At 39.6% G+C, this 24,133-nt stretch overlaps 1 protein-coding gene across 5 annotated transcripts in view; it reads left to right on the forward strand.

The window, feature by feature from the left end:
• The first annotated feature begins 1,465 nt into the window (after positions 1–1,465).
• The window catches only part of LOC132987225 (alsin-like), a 30,795-nt gene continuing 8,127 nt past the window's right edge, over positions 1,466–24,133 (forward strand). Inside the window, exons 1-32 of one of the 5 annotated variants that reach the window (XM_061054129.1) lie at positions 1,466–1,646; positions 2,408–2,585; positions 4,147–4,307; positions 4,535–4,771; positions 6,319–6,509; positions 7,197–7,229; positions 7,330–7,515; positions 7,759–8,041; positions 8,199–8,286; positions 9,090–9,262; positions 10,374–10,542; positions 10,766–10,862; positions 10,934–11,011; positions 11,219–11,440; positions 11,813–11,984; positions 12,194–12,389; positions 12,995–13,060; positions 13,692–13,851; positions 14,489–14,620; positions 15,558–15,686; positions 15,941–15,964; positions 17,559–17,629; positions 18,317–18,383; positions 19,547–19,725; positions 20,380–20,445; positions 20,691–20,789; positions 21,421–21,585; positions 22,592–22,703; positions 22,946–23,023; positions 23,182–23,318; positions 23,568–23,723; positions 23,815–23,929. In XM_061054129.1, coding sequence (XP_060910112.1) covers positions 2,566–2,585; positions 4,147–4,307; positions 4,535–4,771; positions 6,319–6,509; positions 7,197–7,229; positions 7,330–7,515; positions 7,759–8,041; positions 8,199–8,286; positions 9,090–9,262; positions 10,374–10,542; positions 10,766–10,862; positions 10,934–11,011; positions 11,219–11,440; positions 11,813–11,984; positions 12,194–12,389; positions 12,995–13,060; positions 13,692–13,851; positions 14,489–14,620; positions 15,558–15,686; positions 15,941–15,964; positions 17,559–17,629; positions 18,317–18,383; positions 19,547–19,725; positions 20,380–20,445; positions 20,691–20,789; positions 21,421–21,585; positions 22,592–22,703; positions 22,946–23,023; positions 23,182–23,318; positions 23,568–23,723; positions 23,815–23,929 — 4,062 coding nt within the window. In that variant the 5' untranslated portion in view covers positions 1,466–1,646; positions 2,408–2,565. Of the gene's footprint in view, positions 1,647–2,389; positions 2,586–4,146; positions 4,308–4,534; positions 4,772–6,318; positions 6,510–7,196; positions 7,230–7,329; positions 7,516–7,758; positions 8,042–8,198; positions 8,287–9,089; positions 9,263–10,373; positions 10,543–10,765; positions 10,863–10,933; positions 11,012–11,218; positions 11,441–11,812; positions 11,985–12,193; positions 12,390–12,994; positions 13,061–13,691; positions 13,852–14,488; positions 14,621–15,557; positions 15,687–15,940; positions 15,965–17,558; positions 17,630–18,316; positions 18,384–19,546; positions 19,726–20,379; positions 20,446–20,690; positions 20,790–21,420; positions 21,586–22,591; positions 22,704–22,945; positions 23,024–23,181; positions 23,319–23,567; positions 23,724–23,814; positions 23,930–24,133 lie in introns of all 5 variants that reach the window. The other 4 variants (XM_061054128.1, XM_061054131.1, XM_061054132.1 and 1 more) reach the window with 4 other exon arrangements.

Consider the following 24,133-nt stretch of genomic DNA (forward strand, 5'->3'; position numbering starts at 1 on the left):
AAATAAGCCCAGACTCGGGGTCAAGAGGACACTGCTGTGATGATGACCGCGTGGGATACCCATAACATGTTCACAAACAAACACTCAAAGTGCCTGAAGACGTAGATCATTACTAAGGTAGATATTTCAAGGACTGCAAATCACCACAAAATAAGACAACCATTTTAAAAAACAAGGCTTTAAATAAGGAATGCTTCTGAGAGACGTTTTAAATCAATTTCACATTATGAAAAACATATAGGCTACTCGTAGTACTTAACTTTATAAGGATGTTATGTTGTGCATGCTGTGTTATCTTCATATTTGATCAACCCAAAGGCATGTTCAAACGGTTAAATTGTAAACTACAGCCAACATTTCATTCAGCTTAATCGTGAATATGTCTACATTACGTCTGAAGAATAGTCCAAGACCCTATTGCTTGATGTAGAGGTAATGGAGCTCAGAAAGAGAGACATCTACCGGTCGATCAGCTGACGTACGACTCCAAATAAGTCAAACTTTTTTTTTGCCTATAGATTCACTTTAACAATAAAAACAAAACAAAAAAACAGAACCTGCCTTGAAACGTAGCCTATGTGAAAGCAGACACACCCTAAATGTCTTACAATAGAGCTATCTCGTCTGCGGAAGCTTGATGCACAAACGAAACAGAGAACAAACGTAAATCAATCAATCAATCAATCAATTTGTATTTGTATAGCGTCAACTCATAACAAGTGTTATCTCGAGACACTTTACAAGAAGCAGGTAAAAAGACCTTACTCATTGTTTTTTAATATTACAAAAGAGCAGGTAAAAAGACCTTACTCATTGTTATGTTACAAAGACCCGGTCTATCCTTCATGAGCACTTTAGCAAAGCAGCAAAAGTTACAGTGGTAAGAAAAAACTGTCTTATTAAAAGGCAGAAATCTTCGGCCGGATCCCCGGCTCATGACGAAACAGTCTTCACAGAAAGCAGAAACAAAACAGGGAAGACTCATATAGAGAATTGAATAAAAATGCTTTTGAGGAATCATTGTGCAAAACAAAAATGTTAAGCCTACTTCTCTTCTGAAAAGTCGAGTGTTGAATTAATGGACAGGCCTACATTTATGGGTTAGGTTAGACATGAGAATGAAGGATTTTGCTCCTACCCCTGCGCTTCACTTTTCTTTTTTCTTCAAATCTTCCCCTCAGAGGAGTCTGGTCACAGACTTAAAGGACCAGACTGTGAAATGTTTGGACTTAGGCGTTTTCTATGTAGCCTTAACTTGTCTAAGTGAACGAAGCAAATGAAGAATATGTCGATATTTCATATGGGAAAACACGCTCACAGATATGTAGTCTCAACACCAGTAGTGTAGGCTGTTAACATTAAGAGTGTACAGTAAGGCCTCACCGCAGCAACAGGTGAGTCACCTCCGTTCTGTTTGTCCCTGCTCGGCTCCCATCGAAGAGCTTGTTCTCCAGAACAACACAGAACTGTCAGAACGAACTTCTGCTTTCACTCCGCGGCACTGATTCAGACATCCGAAACATGCAGTAGATCAGGGTCTCTGCCGGGACACTTAGACACGGTAGTCGGTACCCATTCAGAGTGTCTGCATCATTATTATTTCCCACGGTCTTCAGAGTTAAAAAAAAATGCACTCGGTAAGTTTAGTTAGCTTCTTTAGCAGTTTTAGCATCGAGCAAGCTAACGTCAGTTTCGTTAGCCGTAACATTAGATGATTATACTCAGCATTTAAGTGTTTAAGAGGTAATTACAACTCGCAAACGTTTCATATACAAAAAGTTTGAAAACGTGTTATTGACCCTCAACTTACAGGTATGCATATTTTCATAGTGTCAACACGTCTTCTGATTTGACCAGGTGAAGCAGCTAATGATAGCATAATGACATTAAGGTGAGGGTATCGTGTTTAAGTGGTTTGTTGTGTCTCCTAGCAACAAGAAAATAAAGCCTGACAAAACTTTGAATATGATCTGAAGCAGAGGAGCATCGGTCAACAATATACTGTCTTTAAAGTTGTATTAAGAAGACAAGACTATCAAATGAGTATTAAAGTTCCTTGAAATTGGAAATAGAAAAAAATAATGCTTTGATTATGAAGTCTTTAAGACGCCATTCAAAAGTGCTTAAAAATGATGAAGTGTGGACTATAGGTTTTGATAATTTAGTCAATCTACGGTATAAATGTTTTTATTAATGGTTTAAGAAATGTCTGTTCTGTCTAGGTCCACAAAATTTGCATCTCTAAATACAAACATAATATTTTATATTACTCTGATACTGAGCTAGAGAACATATTGACATAAATAGATAATTTTTATTGTACATGTCATGATGTCACACTTGGTCACAATGTTAACCTGTTGAATTAAGTCATTCTTTTTACTAACAGTTGATTTACAGTAAGGAGGCACCTGCAGCCTGATGGACCAAAGATGTGTCAAAACAGAGCGGAGGACTGCGTTTTCTTCATCACAATAATTGTTGGGAGTGAACAGAACAACAGAGATTTGGAAATATGTTGATAAAGATGTCTTCTTTGTCCTGTGGAATGGAGAATCTGAAGTGATGGAGAACAGAGAGGAGAGGTACACATACACACACTCCAGAAAGTCCATTTGATGCAAAATGAGATGCTAATTAAATTGTGTTTCTGTTAAATGTCATCTAAACAAGATGTTAGATTATTGTGATGCACTGATGCATTGGTTTATCATCTGTATCAGCCGATATCCTATCCACCCTGTTGACAAACATCGGTCCACCTGCAAACAATGTGGCATGAATGGAAGTTTGTAGCGGATGTTTATCTGTTGTGTTGTATCAATTTAATGCTGGAATCTAGAGTTTTATTTCTAGGGCAAAGGATGGCACCTCGTAGACAAACTTTGATATGTTTTCATGATCAAACATGGGAGAAAATTATGGCAGTGTGGGAGTCATACACCAAAAGGAGTATTAGAAAAAAAACACTGGTATCAACAGTCGGCTAAATTTCCAATTTAAACATCTGTATGGATATTGACTCTGGTTTTCACAATAGGTGTATCTCTATTTTATAATGTTATATAAAGCAACTCTGATTCGCACAAGCAATTCAAACTCCTTAACCAGTTACAAAAACTTTAGCGGTATTTGGCAAAGCAAGTTTTATACGGATATGTTAAAAAAAAATAGTTGGTCTCTCTCTAGTCTGTCTACAAACCCCCTAGTCATGAGAGAAGTTCAGTCTCTCAGTCCCACTTTTCAGAAAATGTGTCCTCAAACAGGCAGTTTGGAGATTTTCCCTTCATGACATCACAAAGGGCAGTAACCCCTCCCCCAGGTGGCGGACACTCCCACAGCTAGGTGTTTGTTCTGCCCTCTCAGTCTGCCTTCTCACCATAGACTATTGGGCATGAAGCAAGAAAGCCCAAACCCTTCCAGAGAGGGGGCGTGGTCTAACACAGCTAACCTGCATTTAAAGCTACAGACACAGAAACAGCCTGTTCTGAGCAGGGCTACAAATAGAGAGCTTTAAAGGCATTATAAAATACAGAATCAGAGTGGAGTTTTAGCAAGACACTTCACAGACATGTCTTGGAAGCTCTGGGACCTATTTAGACTGGTTGAAAATTAGAATAATATGTGACCTTTAAGTTTTTTGCTTAATATTTGGAATTTGCCACTCAAGTTAAACAGATTTTCTGGATATTACATATTGGATAACCTGCTTCCCTATGAGATGGCTAACGTTTCCAGAGGCTTTTGCATTAACCTTGGCAAATAGTAAGAGTGGCTTTTGAGTGTTGTACCTCTGCTTTTCAGCTCGTTAGGATGCGTCCAGCTCAGTAGTGGGAGTGTTTTGTAGACAGTTTCTGCTCAGCCATTTGCCGCCGTTTCTCTCCTCCCTGGAAACATAACTGCATGTCAGGGCCTGCAGGTGCTGTGCAAACATTTATTGGTTGATGGATGAATGAGTTGGGATTTAATTTTCAAAGAACATATGCCACCAAAGCTAAACTAAAACAACAAGATCATTTTTGCCAGGTTTTTTTCTACTCTTTTGGGTTTGGAGAGAAACTTGGCAGGTGAAGAGCTTATAACATCTTAATATAAGGTTCAAACCAGAGAAGGTAGCAATAGATTTGTGTTTTTTTTTAATGTCAGCCCTGTGGAAGAGCAGGCCCAGACACCGCAAGAGCGAGGAATTCTCTACATCTGGCAGTCAGCGGGCCCCGCTCTGCAGCTGTGTCCAGAGAGAGTGCTTCTATCCAGGCCTGTCCTGCAGACTGCCCTTGGAGAACATCATGGACTCCTGCTCACACAGGGTGAGTAGTATACAAAAGCTCTTCAGTGCCAACAGGAGTTATTTAAGTTAGTTTATTATCACTGTGGTATTCAGATGCTAAAGTAAACAAAATGTATGCAAAGTCTGTTCAATTGTCTAAAGTTTTATTTCTCCATTTGATTATTGAAAAGCTTTTTTTTTTGAAGATTTAAAGTCCTTGTTACACAAAGCAATGTGTGCTGTTACTCAGTCGTTGCTGTCTAGCAGGTGGTCTGGTGTATTCTTTTGGTGAGCTGTTTTGGAGGGATCTAAGTGTACCAGTGTCTGCTCCTGTGCTGGAGGTCTCATTGCTGGGAAAGACAATGGTCCGTGTGGCTGCTGGTGGCTTCCATTGCGGAGCCTTAAGTGACCAGGGCAACATCTATATGTGGGGGGAGAACACTGCAGGACAGTGTGGCCTGACTAAGAGTTGTGCAGCATCAGAGATCACATCAAACATCACAGGTTGGTTAACTTCAAATCTCCTCGCTAAAGCTGTCGCAAAAATGAATGACCTTCTTCTACTTCTGATTTTCAATATGTATTATCCTTGACGTTTCTAATCAGTACAGTAAGTCATGATTGTCAGGTCAGGTTCTTATGTCAAGCCAGGGACTTTTTTCACACCAGGGGTTTCTACTCTGGGGCTGCAGCTGGATAGTATTGCCTCACTCCACCTCATGTATACGGAAACAAAGACTTCACCCCTTTGGGAACATTTCAGCTTCCAGCCAAATGAAAAATGAGAATCAGCTTTTTTAGATGAGGCAATTTATAAAATATGCATCAACAAGTCCCCTGTAAACATATTAAATTTGAGCTCTCAATTACGCAAATAGTATCTGACCCACAAGATTATTTTAATTATGACTTTTAATGATTTAATTGTTTTTTTTAAACAACAATGCCATGACCATCAGCGACAAACACAAATATTTTTGCCATGGAACAGTTTGTGACCAGTTCTTGAAACAGTTGGCAACGCCGTGTGCTGAATCAAAGCACCGTCACGACAGCAACAGATATCACCAGAATCACCTCCTCTTCAGCCGTTTGCCTTCAAAAAAAGTATAAGACAGTGTTTATTATTTTTAAACTGCACAGTACGATTTGGCTACAGAATACATAACACGCTTAGTACTTAATATGAAAACTGGGATCTCCCATCTCTCTCTCTCTCTCTCTCTCTCTCTCTCTCTCTCTCTCTCTCTCTCTCTCTCTCTCTTTCTTTCTCTATCTCTATCTGATGCTGATGGGATTTTTCTCTCTTGTTTTCGCTGCGTCTTGATAACAAGCCTAACCCTAACCCACACGAGGTTGTGATAACGGAGTCACAAGGGAAACTTTAAAACAGGAGTTTTGTTGTGTGGCTAGAGGCCTAGAAGAAAAAAATATAACTCTGTTTGAAAATCCGTGCCCATGGTGAACATGAAACTCCAATCTGAGAGGACCGTTTTGTAAACTGTGTGCACAGATATGTACTGGAAATCTGTGCACACAGTAAGTTTCTGTGCAGCTTGTCAGCGCTCTTTCTCTCTCTCTCTCCCTCTCTCCCTCTCTCTCTCTCTCTCTCTCTCTCTCTCTCTCTCTCTCTCGTAACATAATATATTCTGTAGCCAAACTGTATTGTGAAGGTTTTTAAAAAACACTATTGTGCTTCTCGCAAACTGTTACTGTTGTTGTGTGTGTCACTGATTGTCTTGGAGTTGCTGTTAAGAAATCATTAAAATAAATGAAAGTCACAATCAAAACTATCTTATTGTTGGGGGACAGGGGCCGCCAGTTTTCTAACACTGACCAACAAATTTGCTCAATAAAAAAAGGATGTGGTGTGATAATACCTATTCAGCCACCCGAATCACCCCTTCACTGCTACAGCCTTACTCCTCGCCCTTCTTTTATTCTTATTCGCCCTCTGTTTTTCTCTCCATCTCACCAACATATGTCCCTTTGGACTATTATTCTTTGCTTAGAGCATCAATCCCTTCTTTTATTCTTGTATCTTGTATCAGTTTCAGAGCCTTGCCATGTCCCTGTGGTGGATAGTGAGGTCATTCCTCCAGCGGTGGTTAAGGTGGTGGATCTGGCCTTCGGACGGGAGCACAGCCTTGCTCTGTCAGCTCAGAATGAGCTGTGGGCGTGGGGAAGTGGCTGCCAGCTTGGCCTGGTCACCAGTACTTTCCCTGTATGGAAACCACAGAAGGTGAGTTTTCTCGCATAACTTCTGTGATGTAATGAAAACTAGTGGGTTTTAACTTCCAACTGGATCCATAAATCTGCTTATTGGAGAACCTTACAAACTTGACTATTACTTTGTAAATGGATTCCCGTCTTCTCATACCTAAATGGTTATTGGAAATCACACTCCAAGAAATGACGAAAAATCTTTTTTGAATATCTGGTAACCCTGCGTGACCTATATAGACCCCTTACAGCTGTAGTTCAGTGGTATAGTCAGTTGACTCTCAACAGGAAGGTCAGGGGTTTCTTTCCTAGCTCCTGCAGTCACATGTTGATGTTTTCTTTAAAAGCAGGTTTGAATTCAAACAGCAAGTAAAGTACTCTCAGCTTAAGGCAGTACAAAATTGCAATAATTTAGAGTTGCGATTAATATTCTAATAGTTTGACAGCATTAGTGTATGAATGCGGTGTGCATGGGTATTAGGGCTGTCTTTTTTTGTGAATAAAACCATTTTTAATGAATTTAGAACATCACACGTTAAGGTTCGAGCACATTCGGGTGGGGGTTCAAAGAAATGTATTTAGGAGTCATTATATTCTGTATATCTTATCAATCAGATTTTTTCAAAATGAAAAAGAGGGTGAATATTCTGTTTTGCACTTGTCAAATCTGTATGGATTCACTAATCATATTTATGCTATTACATAGGTGGAGCACTTGGCAGGCAGACATGTACTTCAGGTAGTTTACCTTTTAAGATACCATGACTTCTTATCAAAAATAACCAACAATACTTAGTTCTGTTTCCAGAAAAACTCATGTCATGTCTCATATCTCACAGGTGGCTTGTGGAGCATACCACAGCCTGGCCTTGGTTCGTAGTTTAACTCCAAAGAACTACAACACCCTGAATCCTGAGAAAGGGGAGCAGGGCCAGTCAACTCAGTCCTTTGTGACAGAGAGGGACGAGTTGTTGGCAGCTGACACTAGTCACTACTGTCCCCTGGGGGTGGAGCTGTCAGGCGAGGTAAGCAAAGTCCAAAAATAACATAAAGAAGGAAAAAAAAATGTGTGTTAGGGTGTCCACAGTGCCATGTCCTACCAGAGGATACAACATTTCCGATAAGCTGTAGAATGCATGAGGGAGTCATGTCTTTGATCTAGTAGCTCATTAGCTTTTCAGCCGTCATATTGTTGCTCTCTAGAAATATATTTGCCAATTTAATAGTCTTTGTTGTGTGTTGACACCCCTTCTGGTTTGCAATTCTAGACCCCTCCAAGGAGAAGCAGCCCCAGACCTAAGCCTCAACATGGTGCAAGGACGGCTAGCAGTAGCCCTTACAGCCAGCTTAAGCCCCATGAGCACTTTGACCCTCTCACTGAAGTAGACGGCGGCCGCTTGTCTCGCTCCCTGCCAGTCTGGAGCGGGAATAAGGACACCTCTCTCCTTGAAGGAATGGAGCTTCAGAAATTAGTCCAGAAAAACTCAAGTTACTCATGGGACCACATTACAGGGCCAGGAGACACCGACTCACTGAGCAGTTACACTTCAGGTTAGACATTCAGACATGTTAATTGTATTTATAGTAATGTTTTTGTTTGCTGCTATTTGTGACTTTTCTGAGCTTGCTTTGCCTGTTTTCTTTATATTTTTTTCTTATACTTTGTTTTTTAATTCTTATCCTCCCCCTCCCCCATTATTCTCTCCAGATGACAGCTGTGTTTCTTCAACTCCATCCACTGATCTATTGACTTCCAGTTTCAAAGAAGACCTACAAATTAAAAGCCAAACCAACAGGTAGGACTTTTGGATTGATTATCATTTAAGTACCTTATTGGGTCCAGAATGTTAGCTAGTGCAATTAATCAGTGTTGTAGAGAAACATGGGGCAGCAGCAGCTCAGTCTGTAAGGACCTGGGTAGGGAACTGGTGGGTAGTCGGTTCAGATCCTGGTATTGGCCAAGTGGGAAATTTGGGACTGCTTGCTGGAGAGGTGGCAGTCTATTAACTGAGTCCTGCAGAGGTAGTAGGTATCCTTGAAAAAGGCACTGAATCTTCATCCGCTCAGGTCACCAATCCCTGTGCAGCCCCCTCCCTATTTCACACCTATGTGTGTGAGCTGGTCTCACAATAACAGAGTGGAAGTTCAATCCCCTCTGGATTAATCAAGTGTATTAAATGTAGGGGCACTAGAGACCATAGCGGTTATGTCAAGTGCCCCATGTACGGAGGCTCACAGCGGCCGTTGATTCAAATCGGATTTCTGCCCTTTGCTGCATGTTATCCCCCCACTCTCTCTCATCCCAACATTTCCCGTCTCTCTTAAGCTGTTAAATATAATAAAGGAAAAAAGGCCCAAAAATAATTAAAGAAAAAAGTGTATGAAATGTATTAAAAAAAGGTCAAAGTTGCTGCTCAAATATTTGAAAGAACATTATTCCTGCTGTTGTTGTCATGATCCTAATGTTATTTAAGTCATTTCCCATCACAGTATGCTCAATCATGGTGGAAAGGGAGAATATTATTGGAGCTGCACTATCCACACACCAAGATGATTCTCACCCACAGTATATCTGTGTCTCTGATCTCAAATCCTACAGCAGCAGTTCCATACCGTACTCCTCCTCACCAGTGTGTTTGGAAGAAGTTCGCCTTTTTCTTGCTGGAGAGAAGCGGGGACTGCAGGGGCAGAAGAGCTCAAGTCTCACGAATATCAATCAGAAGGGGAACGCTGCAAGCAGAAGACGCTCCCTGCCTGGAATACCCACTCATGGTAGGAATGGTCGAGTGTGAACAAGTGGACAGAACTTTCAGCTAATTTTCTCTCTTGCCAAGACAAGATTGGAATATTGATATATGAGCCCAAAGTATTAAGGATGTTATCAGCTTAACTACTATATACCACTACTCCTACTATACTAAGTGTTTTGCGCAAAATCTTTAAAGCATATATGCTGTAGCTAGCCTTTCATTCTTTGGACAGAGCCAGGCTACCTTTGTCCCTCTGTTTTTAGTAAGGCTGTTGGCCACATCTTCATATTAAGGGCAAAGGTACATAATGATGATTTAATTATTATCTTAATCTTTGCTTTAAAGCAAACTTAATGCATTTCCCACAATGATCATTACTCCTTAAATGTGAAGCTCTCAGCAGAGTACAGGAAACCACAGCAACAACAGGCAAACAGGTCAAATGGAGAGTTCAGCAACACCTAATGTTTATTAAATACTCACCAAATATTGATGTCTTACTACTATGGCGGTTTTAGCGGGCTACGCAGCTGCCTAAACAAAATTAGTTATGTTGTCCAAAATGCTAACTGTGACCCCAAAGACTGAAACGTGCATCCGTCACTTGGTACCAGTCATTATCAAAATCTGCAGAATCACTAAATTGCGATCCTCTGAAGTTGCAGCCTGACCTACAGGAAAGAAGAGTATAAATGTTATCTCAAACAGAAGCAACCGATAGAATCTCAGCCTCTGTTTGTCACCTAGTTTGACACACTGACCATGTGTTCTCCAAAGCTTTATCTTATCAGCTCAAATTCAAATGTTATAAAAGTCAAGACCACAGCGTGTCAGGCCTGTCATGCTTATCTTGAGATAATAACATTCCTTTTGAGATAGCATTAAACTATTTGACAGGAGGTAACATGTACGTATTTTCTATTCTGTGCCTGCTCACCTCACCTTGTCAGACTCACACAGCTCTCTGCCGGCAGCTACTCTGTTATTTGTAGTCTCTGTTGGCTGTTGTTTCATATTATAGATGATGCTTATTTACACTTTTCAATATGCATGTAATCTGTAGGTGATTGTTCAGTTTATTGACAGAACTGTTATCTGGGGTTAATCATAAGGTGACATGATTTTTCTTTAAGGGTCTCCACGACGACACAGGCCTTGTGCCTGCATACCATCCTCTGTTTGTCGGTGCCAGGCTGCAGCTCCGGAGGATGCTGGAGACGGGCTTCCATCTCTGGAGACTGAAGTGTGGAGCTGGGGCCGCGGGTCTGAGGGGCAACTGGGCCATGGAGATCAACTTGCCAGGTCTGGCCTCATAAACACGCACAAATTCTTTTACTATAATAGCAAAAGTTATATCAATTTACTCAAAATTAACTCAAAACATTAGATTTGACATTTTAATCAAGAAGGTGCTGTGGTTAAAATCCCATTGCTTAACTGTAAATATTTTAAGAATCAATTACTATTACTAAGTTGACAGATACATTTAAAATGAGCTTGTGTGTGCTTGTGCTTTTGTGTTTAGACTCCAGCCTTTATGTGTCAAGTCTATGATTGGTGAGGAGGTAATCAAAGTGGCTGCTGGCTCACACCATTCCTTGGCTCTCACTGCTCACTGTCAGGTAACAGACACAGAACACACACAGGCACATGCTTTAAGGCCTTGTCTTAACCATAATCTTGTATTTTGCAGGTGTACTCATGGGGCAGCAACATGTGTGGACAGCTTGGTCATGTCAACAGTCCTGTCACCGTTCCTCAACTCACTAAGGTACAGAATAAGTCATTCTTGACTCTTCTTTTGTTTTTTTCAGTCATTAGTGCAAACAATTCACCATATTGCAATGTTAGGGGTCTTCTTGATTTATATCTTAATGTCCGTAATGTCTGTTATATTTCATGTATTATTCCAGAATACACTAATGCCTGTAAATGTCCTAATGGCGTAATGTGTTTTGTCCCAACCCGCCAACTGTAGCTATCTGATGGTCTTCGAGTTTGGGACATATCAGCTGGTCAGAGTCACTCCCTCCTCTTGGCTGATGGAGACTGTGTCCAGCCTGTCCTGTTGTACTGCGGTCAGCAGCTTCTCTCAGTGCAGCAGGAGACGTCACACAAAGGTCAAAGGTCATGCCAGAGGTCACCCAACAAGGCAGAGAGTTACACCGTCAGACCCACCCTGTTGCCCTTTTGCATGGAGGTTTGTCATTTTAATCAGAACAGTCAGTGAGTTAGATGGGTGGAGCAACACTGGAGGATATTGACTTTTACATATTGCTCTGTGGTATGCTTAAATAGTTACATCTGTGTCGTCAACAGAAGTCTGAGATCAGATAGCACATACATGCAACAGTCCATTTCAGCTAACTCTTTTTAATTGGGTTGACATACAAAGAGTGAAAATCAAGTAAAGCAACGAAAAATATCAAAAAACATTAAGAGCAATGAGGAAAAAGGAAAACATGCTGGACTGAAAGAGAACTAACATTCCTATATAGTCATTGTATGACTAACTTAGAATAAATAACACATACCCTTAACCTCTTTCTTTTGGGTACGTCTGTGTTTATAGATGGGTTACATTAGCAGTGTGTGTTGTGGTGGTCCAAGCTGTGCAGCGTTGGCAGACCAGAACGTGATGGGTTTTATTTCAGCCATCCATGAGCTAGCCTCCAGAGAGAGACAGTTCTTCTGCTGGTTGAGCAACACCAGGAAGCTCCTCCTCACACCACTACGCAACAGAGGTCAGAGCTTTTCTAACTGGCTCCTTTCCCCAAATATATGACCGTGTCAACTCTGCTTCACCACCTCAGCGGTTGTTCAGCAGTGGTTTTGAAAATGAGAGTTTGAATATTTTTTTTTATCTTTAATGTAAATAAAATGATGTATAGGCATGATTTCATCAACGTATTAGTGCTGTTAAAGTGAATGTTTGTGCACTCTCCCTCCACAGAGAGTGTCATTCCATCGCTAAGTGAGCCATGCACTCATCTCTTCTTCTCTCTCTGTGAGAGTTTCATTCGTCTGAGTGTCCTGATCGCCCGCCATTCAACATCACTCAGCTACTTCCTACATAATGTGCGAAGACAGGATGTCACTTCTCTTCTTCTGCTGACACACACCGAGCACTTTGTGGACATTTATAAAGAGTAAGTTCACTTTCGTTTTTTATACCCATATATTTTTGTGTTTTATTAATTGCAACTATAACACTTTCACTTAATTAGGTGCCCTTTTTTTTTCTTCCTTTTTTTTGTTGACCCCTTTAGTATGCCTATAGACCCTTTGTCTGTTTTTCTTTATTCTTCACTGTGTTCACTTTAATTCTCCTTAAATTATCTCACATTTTTTCTCACAGAAACTACAATTCTCTCATACAACACAAACTGTTTCAAAGGTTCAATATATTATTCATTTACTCTAGCAGTTTACAGTTACATATAAAGTTTGTTTAATTACCAGCTTATTTTATTCCTCACAATATCAAAGCCTTATAAAGTCAAAGACACATCATAGCCTGCTGTATCTGGACTCCACAGCATCACATTTCTGTGTACAATTTGTATTTATTAACCAAATCCAGAATTTGGTTTTATTGCCATGAATATCTGTTACATGGTGTCATGACTCAAAACAACAAAGGTGGCAAATCAAATTGAATCGGAAAAAAAAATAATAATTCAGTTTTAATGGTGTGTACAGTTGGGGATTTTAAATGACTACTCATTATAACTCTTCTTTGTTGTGCCTTCAGGTACTGTTCTTCAGTCGGGGACTTCCAGGTGATGGGTGGATTCCACTCACTACAAAAACTCTCTCGGTAAGCTTGATTATTTTTCGTTTATGTTTCACTAAAAGGAAGAATATGCGACTTTTTGATCCAGTAGATTCTTCTTTTCTCTAGTCCCTCAATTAAACAACTTTTACACGCAAGGGGATGAGCCGGCTGTCTGGGCGATGTAAACAAAGTGTAGCTACGGCTCAGTAAGCATCACAGACAGCGGGACTCGGGTGTCACTCCCATTGTAGACAGACATGACTCACAGAGTTATTTTCAGAGGATATATTTGATTTCTGCTACATTTAAGTGTGAAAAATCACATATTCTTCCTTTAAGGGGTTGGCCTACCTTAGAATCAGAATCAGAATAGTTTTTTATTGCCAAGTGCATTTACACATACAGGGAATTTGACTTGGTGTTTTGGTGCAAGACTGTTAACAATGGAAATAAAGCAAAAACAGCAAGCACTTAAATACCTAACTTGGTTTTATCCTAACAATGTACATGAATGAGACATAAACAAGTGCTAGTGTAAGGGGCTGGAGCAGCGGTGTATCACATCATGTTCAGCAGAAGAAAAAAATCGAACGATTGCCGATTGGTTTAGCTTCCTTCAACTGAAAAGAAGATTTGTTTTTATACCCTGAGCGCTGTGTTTGTTTCTGTTCAGTGAGTGTTTAGGCTCTCAGCAGACCATGCTGGCTCAGCTGTGTGTATCAGACCAGTCCGTCAGCGGGGATGTTGATCTGGTTTCACTGTTATACTGGCCTCTGCAGCAGCTCCACCACTACAACCGAGTTCTGCTCAAACTGGCAGCTTGTTATGATGTGGTGAGGCTGAACTCTCTCCTGTGTCATTGTGCGTCTTTCTCTATTTTCCCCTTGAACACTCTTTTGATGTTCCTTCTCTGTTTTTGATTGTTTTTTGTTTCACATGGTTGACTCCATTTGGATATGTTTCAACATATTTCTGTTTTTGTGTTGGCTTGAGTATTAGGCAGCATTTTTCATGACATGTTTCTTGATAGCAGCTTGATAGCAATATGACATAACCAGGTTTTTAAATATAATAAGTATCTTATATATTACATCATATTTAAAAAAAAAAAAACTAGAGAAAACAAACCGATTGATATGAAACATTTAGAATTAAAAATACATTTAATTTAAAGAGGACATATCTCTGCTACATGTTTGATGTTGTCACTCTTTCTCTTCACCCTCCCCTCCTAGCTGGGGTAATTCTGAATTTTGTCCTTTTTAGGCTTTGGTACTTTTTCAAAATTAAATGTAAAGAGATTAAAATGTTTGAACTCCTTGGTGTATTAAAACAGAATCAGAGTGTTGATACTTTTGACAATGTATTTGAGTATAATGTCCGTGTTGAACTGGTAAGGTGATCAACATTTGTTCTAGTATTAAAAATGAACAGCTGAACCATTTCTCACCTTTGCTTTCTCTCCTGCAGTTAACTGCTGAGTATCAGTCCCTCCAACAGGGCTGTAGTCAGTATGAATCCCTGTCTTTGTCACTGACCCGGAGGAAAAAAGAGGCTGAAGTCACCCTCCTCTTCTGGAAGAGCCATCCAGGAAAAACTACTGTGAGCACGACTCTGTCTTGACTTATTTTAACAAGCTACCACTCAACCGTGTAGATGAGAAACAGCTGGAAGAGTTTTAGTGAGGTTACTGTGTTTGTGACATACAGTGTATTTCACCACCCAGGGATAACAGCGTTCCTGATCAGAGGATATAGGAAAACATAAATTTACTAAACATGAATGTCTATGTGCTCCTTTAAGATCAGACATAATTCATTTCACAAGGAGAGCTGTTTGCCCTGGACAGGGACGTGTGTAAACACCTGCTTCATTAACAGGCTTTAGCCAGCAAGTCATCTGGTTACCTGCTAGCTGAGGCCTTATATAACAATGGGCTGATTGTCAATTCAGAGAAAAATACAACCCCTAATTTAAAAAAATTGGGACATAGTGTAAAATGTAAATACATTTTTTTTTTTTTTAATGATTTGCAAAACATTCAATCCCCGTATTGTGGCAGCTAGAGTCAGTCGTCTCTCAGCTAGAAGGTCAGGGGTTCGATCCCCAGCTCCTTCGGCCCCTCCAACCTCTCCACCATAAGCATAAATGCTTGAACATACATTCATACACATTATGACACACTATCAGACATGTCCTTTGTTAACAAACACCCCTTATGGTTAGAATTTATTTTAAAAATGTTCTTTAAAAATGTAAGAATTGCAACTTAAGTGTAAGACGTAGAAGTGATTACTGCCAGGAGCTTCTACTTAGATACACGCTACACACGCTGTGGTCTCTTCCACTGTTGTCTAGGTGAAGTAGAGGCAGAGCTATGACTCATTCCTGTCCATGTTTTAGTCATTGTGATATTTCATGAAGGTTACATTGTCTATATTACAATTATCTGGCAGCTCTTTAATAATATTGTGTTTTGTAAGCAGTTCAGAACTTATTGCATTGTTTCTTAAACATAATGTATATATTTATTCATCAGGAGGTTCTGCGTCTCCCAAAACGTCGTGTGGTGTGTGAGAGCAGCAACAGATCCCTGACTCTGCAGAATGCTGGGCGGTTCTCTAACCACTGGTTCATGCTGTTCAATGACGCTCTGGTGCACACACAGGTACACAAATGCAGACGACCTCATTATCTGTGCACTTGAGGCAAAATTATATGTTTGATTTATAAGTAATAGAATTCCATGAGAATCTCGACAGAAGTCTTTTTTCAAATACAAAAAACAGATAATTGTTCTGTCTTAATACCAGACAAAGCTTCCACAGGGTTTTTGTGTTCATCTCTGTCTTCCTGCTGCTACTGGAAGTCTTCCATATTTGTAGATAAAGTTTGTATTCAATGTGTCTTTCAATCATTCAGGGTGCCATTCCCTCACAGATCCTTGTGAGTATACCTGACATTAGTTACCTTATTCCCTCTCCAACCTGCCAACCTGTTGAACTGCACTGAGCTTTGCACTGCAGCAGCACTCAGCAGCAGCATTCAGGGTCTATCTTTTATTACAGATAGGTTTTCAATGACAAAACATGTACAAATATATTTTAACACAGGACTTTATTTTTTTTAAAGGGTTGTTAAAGGTTTCTGTTTCCCTGAGAAGTCCAAGCTCAGGGAAACTGTCTGCCAGGTAGGATAGCACTCAACTCACAGTATGATACTTACTCTGATAATGGGTTCACTTGATATGATTATTCATACATTTCTAATGTTTATATAGACATGAGAAAGGCACATAACTGTTCATTATTTATCTTTATGAATAAAATAAATACTTTTGAATTTTTAAGTTTTATAGTTACTAATAAAAATGCTTTTTTGTCTTTATATAAAGTGACACTGACACTCAAGAAGAATTTTAACCCTTAAACAAATAAATGCATACTGTATGTGGCACAACTCTAAATCAACAGTGTTGGATCCTGTGTTTCTGGCATTGAAGAGCAGAAAGCTTTTAAAAGACACCATATCTTCTCAAGCTTTTGTAACTTATATACTCTTTCATTCACATTTTTCAAAAGTTGATTCATTAAAACTGGCTGTAAAAATGTGACTCATCAGCTCAAACCCTTAATACACCAATGCATGTTTAGGTGCAAGCATGTGTTATTAATATTTTTAGTGTTTCACGTAAAGAGAAGCCAAAGAGAAGTCAAAAGCAGATAGAGCCCTCTGCTGGTCAAAACATGTAGCACACACACACACACACACACACACACACACACACACACACACACAGATTTATATTTATATAGGTTAGTATGATCTAGCTCAGTGTTCAGGTGTAAAATGTATTTTATGTTAACATTAATGTTGTCCTGTGTTAAAAAAATGTTTTCATGTCCTGGTGGCTTATTCTGAGCTTGAGCTGCTACAAACAGGATGCAGTGTATGTGGGTATCGGTTTAGATGTGTCAGTGGTACAACTAGACGAGGTTATAGAGGCAGTAGCTTGGAGCCTAAAAGATGCTTGTGAAGGGCTGCAACTCACTGCTACATCCTGGCTTTCAGAAGCATCTGATCCAAAGGAAACAACAGCTCTTTGACAACTCTGTTATTCCTGAAGCAGAACAAATATGTCTCTTTCTCTATCCCCTAGTTTGTGTTTATTTTAGTGTTAACATGTTTCCCACCAGTCATATAGTTTGCCTTCCTCTGTTTGGTGTGGTGGGTTATCACAGAGAGTGATTAAACATTTCCTCTTTTTCTCTCTTTTGGTTTTGGGTTTATTCACTGTGTTCTGCATGATGAGACTCCTGGCAAAGTGTTAATCCAGCACTCTGCATGTCTCTTACACTAAATAAAACATAAAATGTGTTGTGAACAGAAGTAGGATGAAACTATAGTGACTATCAAAAGGTCCTTTTTTAAATCTCTCGTCTGCTCACGTTCATCTCAGAAAGTGAGAGGTATGACTGTGCTGTGCATGCAGAGATGTGTTGATTAAATACACAATCTTTTGATCTGTCTTTATCTGCAGTTCTCCACACATCACGTCTATCCTCTGACCTGTCTGTGGGTGAAACCGGTCACAGAAGACAGCAGTGGACTGTGAGTGTGTTGCTTTGTCCAATCCAAACTGAATGACAAAAGTAGTGTGACTAGTGAAAACATGTGGATGTGACTGTAACATCAGTGAACCATTAATGTTATTGACAATAATAATATTAATAATAAGACATCTCACTCATGTTTGCAGTAATGTAACATGTAACGTACAGGTATGTAGGGAGATGTTAGAGTCCTGGCTTTTGATACAAACACTCAGAATATCCACATCAGGTCGTTGTTTTTTTAGTTGAAGCGGATGAAGAAAACAGCAAACATAACATCAATGTAAACCTGGCCAACCCACTCTTTTAATAATAATAATAATAATAATAATAATATCTTACAATAAGGTCTTTATATGATTTTTTTTTTTTTTTTTTTTTTTTTAAAGAAGGATTTTAAGACAGTTTCCAAATCAAAATAATCTATTATAAGCACACATCTTTAGCTCAACAGAACTGCTACCTTGTTCCTGTGATTGTAGCACTTTTAAAAGACTGAATTGTTATTTGTAAATTTGTAAATAATATAATAAAGAGAAAATTATTTTACCTGCTCTTTTGTAAAGTGTGTTGAGATAACATTTGTTAGGAATTGGTGCTCTACAAATAAAGATTGATTGATTGATTGGTGAAAGTATGATAGATTTCATTCAGGTAAAGTTTATTGTTGTGTTTGTGTCTACAGCTATGCGATCAAAATCACATGTCCAGAGGAGAGTTTCACCCTGGTAGCATCGACACCACAGGAGAAGGTACATTTATTATTCATTTACCACCCACTTTACTTAGCTTGAGGCTTAAGCTGAAGCTTCAACTTGAGAAAAGAATACAAGCTTACTTGATGAAATATTGTGATCAAACATGGTGTTTCTGACTTAAAATTGACAAAGTCTTTGTATTATTGGGGACCAGAGTCAGGGGCCATGTTCTTAACAGCTTGTAGATGAAAAATTCGGATTGAGCCTACCTGAGAGTATTACGTTTGTTGAAATGGAAAAGCGGATTATTTAGCAATCAAGCACAAGCTAACTGATGGTGTTTGGCACCAGTCTGTCTAACAGAAAGCAGGCCAACTCTTCGTCCACGGGTAAGAGCCAACCCTAGGTTCACCCTCATTTTGGAACACTTATTTATTTTATCCGCGTCGCTATTTTTGCCGGTACGTCCACAATGTTTGCCGGTTTAAAAGGCTCTCAATCGCTGAGATGTATCTGCACTCCCAAACTCACCAGCATGCTGTCATTGGCTGGAGGAAACTCAATCCCTCCCTGCACAGAAACATTCTGAGTCAATCAAAACATCAGATTTGATCAAAATGCAGACAGAGGACAGGGTCTCTACAGACACAGTCACCACCACACATGTATGGAGGCCCAGAAGTCATGACTGAGCAGCATTACTTTTGTGTAAGTCCAGATTTAGTTTTTTAAGAAAGAGTTATTGACTCTATCTTGATGTTTCATTGAAAGAGTGGAACGAATCTGATTGATGAACAATATAAGCAACAACTTTTTATTTCTGTCTTATGGCATCAGCTGCAGGAATAAAATAAACAACAGCCTTTACTATCCACCTAACTGGCACTAAAAAAAACATTCCCAGAAATGCCAACAAATGTATTCTCTTTAAGTAAAGTGGATAAAAAAAATGTTAAAACATTATTTCACACCTAGCTCTTCTTCCATTAAAAAAATAAATACATTTAAAAAGACATTTATATTGATAGACTGTCTTCCTCTCAGCATATGCTTACACACCAATTAATCAACACCGATTTATTTATTTTCTTGATATATTTGAACCATAGTTTCTTTCCCACATTGCCATTCTTTCTTAAAAAATGCTCACTTGTTATCTCTCTTTCTGTCTCTGTGTGTGTGTCTCTCTCATTCTCTCTCTCTCTGTCTCTCTTCAGAACAAGTGGCTGCGATCTCTGAACCAGGCGATGGATCAGGTGGTAGGCGGTGGAGGTCAGGGGTCATCACCAGGGTTGACAGCAATGTCTCGTACGGCCTCCTACGTGTTCACTGGAGAGGGACGGTTTAAAGACGCCCAGTATACCGGGGCCTGGCTGGCAGGACGAGTGCATGGAAGGTTAGAGCGCAAGTTTGTGCTTCTTCTTTTGTGTGTGTGTGTGTGTGTGTGTGTGTGTGTGTGTGTGTGTGTGTGTGTGTGTGTGTGTGTGTGTGTGTGTGTGTGTGTGTGTGTGTGTGTGTGTGTGTGTGTGTGTGTGTGTGTGTGTGTGTGTGTGTGTGTGTGTGTGTGTGTGTGTGTGTGTGTGTGTGTGTGTGTGTTTCATTTTCATGTGTGCTGCTACGACATGTGTTTAACAAAGAACATTTGTGTGTGTGTGTGTTAGTAGTGTTGTGTGTTCTCCTGGACATCTGAGTGTTCTTCAATGTACCATGACAAGGATTTTTTTAAAGTATTTTCAGCTTCTACCTTAGATATCCAACAATTATAACACCAGTACAGTTTTTCAATTAGGACAACAAAAAAAATGAGACAGACTTCAGACCTTCCAAATAAGCTCAAATCACTGGAGCCTGTGGGACAAAGAGGGACAGTGTACAAGTTAATGAGTTCAGCCTGGATGTGAGCAGGCAATTTCCAACATTATTCAATTCAGACTTTATAAGCATTAAGATTCAAGTTGACTCAACATGGTAATGTCTAATTAACAACCACTTTAGTGTAAAATTGGTTCAGTTCAAATAGCTTCATTGTAAAAGACATTTGCCTTTACAGAGGTACCATGAAGTGGCCAGATGGACGGGTCTATAGTGGGAACTTCAAGAATGGACAAGAGGATGGGTAAGTACCGGTACTTTCCAAATATGAAACATCTCTGTGTCCCCCTTAGGGAGACCTGTGATCAAGAGAACATATTTAAATATTTGAAAGTTCAATCTGAAAACAGTTGTGGCCTCTCAGTCCTGGCAGCATTGAACGTAAACAGTGAAACCAGATGGTCACATTTTAAGCTAATGCCATTGTGATTTACCAGGTAAGATTCAACTTTTTGTTGAAACATTGAAGTACTTTTTTTTTCTTTAAAGCTTTGGACATTATATTATACCCAACAAAGTGCTGAATAAGCCAGACATCTACCAAGGAAACTGGAAAGATGGCAAGCTCCATGGCTTCGGCAAGTACAAGTCAGTATACTGCTTTTTCATAACAGTGAAGTCAAGAAGAGGGTTTCAAATAACTGGTGTAAAACATAACATTTCAGAGTCACTGAGGTCATGTTCATCTTCAACATTTCTTTACACCAAGGTAAACATGTAAAGGATATTTGAAGTCTGAAGTGATTTAATCTCAGCTACACTTGAGCAACACTTCACTAAAACTGGGGACGGAGTACTATATCAAAAATCTCAGTGTGAAGTTATCATTGAGTGGCATGTGGGGAAATACACTCACAACCCTGTCAGTGTTTTCATTTGCCCAAACTTCAAATTTAAGTCTTCTTTTTTTAAATGCTTAAATAGCATTCAGATAGCATGAAGAAAGTGTTGAAACACATGAATATTGACTTTTGTAATTCCAATCCAGAAGACATTTTAATGTGATTTAAAATGCACAACAATCTCAAATTCAGAGTAATTAAATGCATCATGGCAGCAATTTAATTTGATAATCACAAAGTAACACTGTGTGTATTCTTGTGCTCAGATCTGTTTGAGGTACAGATCTTTTTTGCCTGTAGTCTATAAATAAAGCCTGAATGATTTGATGATGAACATGAATACTGTTTGAGGCCACTTCTCTGTGGGGACTTCCCAGGTATGCCAGTGGTGAAGTGTATGAGGGCTGTTTCTGTGATGGGCAGCGACACGGTTACGGGATGCTGAATTCGGGGAGGCTGAGTAAGAAGTCTTCGGGCGTTTTTATTGGCCAGTGGCTCCACGGCAAGAAGACAGGCTATGGCGTCTACGATGACATCACAAGGTATGTTTCACAAATGTGTTTAAACCACCAGAAAGATTTATTTTAACGTAATATTTAAAAAATGTTAAAAGATGTACTTGTTGTAGTTCTCAGTCTCATTGAGAACTTTCCTTTAGGGCTTTCTGTGCTAGCCTGTTACCATGGAGACTCAATTGTATTGTTGTTTTTTTCTGTAATTGTAAAGAACATTCAGGTCAATATTATAATTTTCATCTAATAAACATGGAGAAAGTCAGCTCCAACAGGACTGTTATGGAATATCAACACAGTTTTATATTATGATTTCCTAAACAAATCAAGTGTACCTGGAAACTTTGCATGAAGGACTTTGTCTCTTGAGTAAAACAGGAAGGTGCTTGAAGTCAGTTTTAACATTTAGTAAGGAAACAGCAATAACAAGTTCATCAATAAATATATAATTAAAAGAAGACGGGTAGAGAAAATGAAAAACAGCCAACATGGTATAATTGACAAATATAAACAGTGCAACATTATACAATAAGAAAGGATCTTTAATGTAAACTGGAGGTTCTGAGAGTATTCCAAGAAAGGTCCCTGCATCTCCTCAAATGTTTTGTGTGAGCCAGAGACTAGAACTAGAACTCAGTTTAATCAATGTCTCTCGCTCCATTGAGCCTGGGTGGGTAATGCAGCATCTTTATGTCCTCTAGCAAAGGACAGAGTGCAGCTTTTGAATGGATTAAAACGGGTCATCCTAGTGCCAAGAGGGAGGAAAGAGGTTTAGGTTTTTTTGAAAGACCCATTTCCAGAGATTTTCCAGACTGAGCATGAACACTTTCTTTTAAGAGAGCCTTAATAATTGTCTTTGTTTTCAGATGAACAATAAGCAGTTTGTTTTGATGATCAACTGAAAAATGAACTGGAAATGTGTTTATGCAAACAAACACATCCCAACATTGTTAAACTGGCCGTACTGAATGTGATGTGAATATACAAAGAAGACACAGGACAGTCATGAGTCACTGCTGTTATGTGTTCCTCCCAGAGGTGAGAAGTACATGGGGCTGTGGTTGGACGAGCAGCGGCATGGCAGCGCTGTGGTGGTCACCCAGTACGGTGTTTACTTTGAGGGGACCTTCAGAGAAAACAAGATGAGCGTAAGTTCATACTGAATGTATACAACAGAGATTGAAATGTTCTTGGTCTATTAAAGTTAACTAGATGACAGAAGGTGAAACACGTCACCGTTTTGTGCCATAGCTTTGATGCATAGCAGCACTGAGGAGTTGTTTGCTTTTCTCTTGATGAGATGATGGTAAAAATGACTTCAATGACAGTGCTTCCTCCTGAAATGACTTTGTATGTTTCAATTAATGATGCATTTGTGTTTTTCTATCAGGGCCCAGGCCTGTTGGTGTCAGATGATGACACAGCTCTCCATGGGGAGTTCTCTGATGACTGGACTGTCAATGGGAAGGTAGAATGAATCTTTGTCTCTTCTTGTGTGATTTTTTTTTATCATCTCTAGCATTCTTTTCTTCATATGAGTATCTTGTCCATGTTCATCATTGTTTTATACAATCCTTCAAGTATATATTCAGAAACATTCATTACCCTCCCCATCATCTTCTTTAGGGTGTTTTATCTCTCGCTAATGGTGACAACCTAGATGGCCTGTTCAGTGGAGAGTGGACCACAGGTCTGAAGGTGGTTGGAACGTACACCAAACCAGCCTACGAAGAGCCTGAAACTAGAGAGAGAAGCCGCATGCTGTGAGTTCAATTTGGTCACATATAACATGGTGATGCACTCATGTTCAGCAACCAGCACCCAGATCAGCAAGCTGTTTTTTTGGTACCCATTTCTTTGAGTCTGTATTATTTCCTCAGCTGTGTGCCTCTCTCTTGTGTAAATTATTTTGGGGTTTATGGGCTTACTAAGAAACAGAGAAGTGTGTTTGTATTGTCTAGTGATTATTCTTGGTTTGGAGTTTGAAAATGTTGAAATGTGTGCATATGAAGCAGGCTGGGTCAGTATGTGGTGGCCGCAGAGCAGCGGTGGGTCTGCGTGTTCGATGAATGTTGGCGTCGGCTCGGCTGTGATGCTGCTGGGAGAGGAGAGAGGTCTACGGCCTGGGAGAACATTGCTGTTACCATATCAACTGCACGAAGACAGAGGTAGACAGAGCAGCATACAAACACACACAAACAGGACATTATATAACGCTATCATACCACACTTAGTGCATGTATGTGTGTGTCTTTGTAGCCCAAAACTCAGCAGGTCTCAGAGCAAAGTATTGGAGTCTTTGGAGTTTATTCCTCAGTATGGAGAACAGTTCACTACGGCCAACTATGACAACATACGAAGATACCTCCTCAAGGTACAATGCACAATAGATTGATAATGACCTGGACTCACTTAACAGTTGATGCAGTCTGATTTGACAATACTTTTATTATACTCAATAACATCCCTAATCAAGTGGAATTAAAGCAGCTCATCACTTGTTCTGTTTTCAGAGTAATTGGGGTCCTTTAATGTGATATTTGTTTTTACTGTAATGCTTCAATATTCACATCTTTGT

This window comes from Labrus mixtus, chromosome 13, assembly GCF_963584025.1.
Source record: "Labrus mixtus chromosome 13, fLabMix1.1, whole genome shotgun sequence".
NCBI classification, from domain to species: domain Eukaryota; kingdom Metazoa; phylum Chordata; class Actinopteri; order Labriformes; family Labridae; genus Labrus; species Labrus mixtus.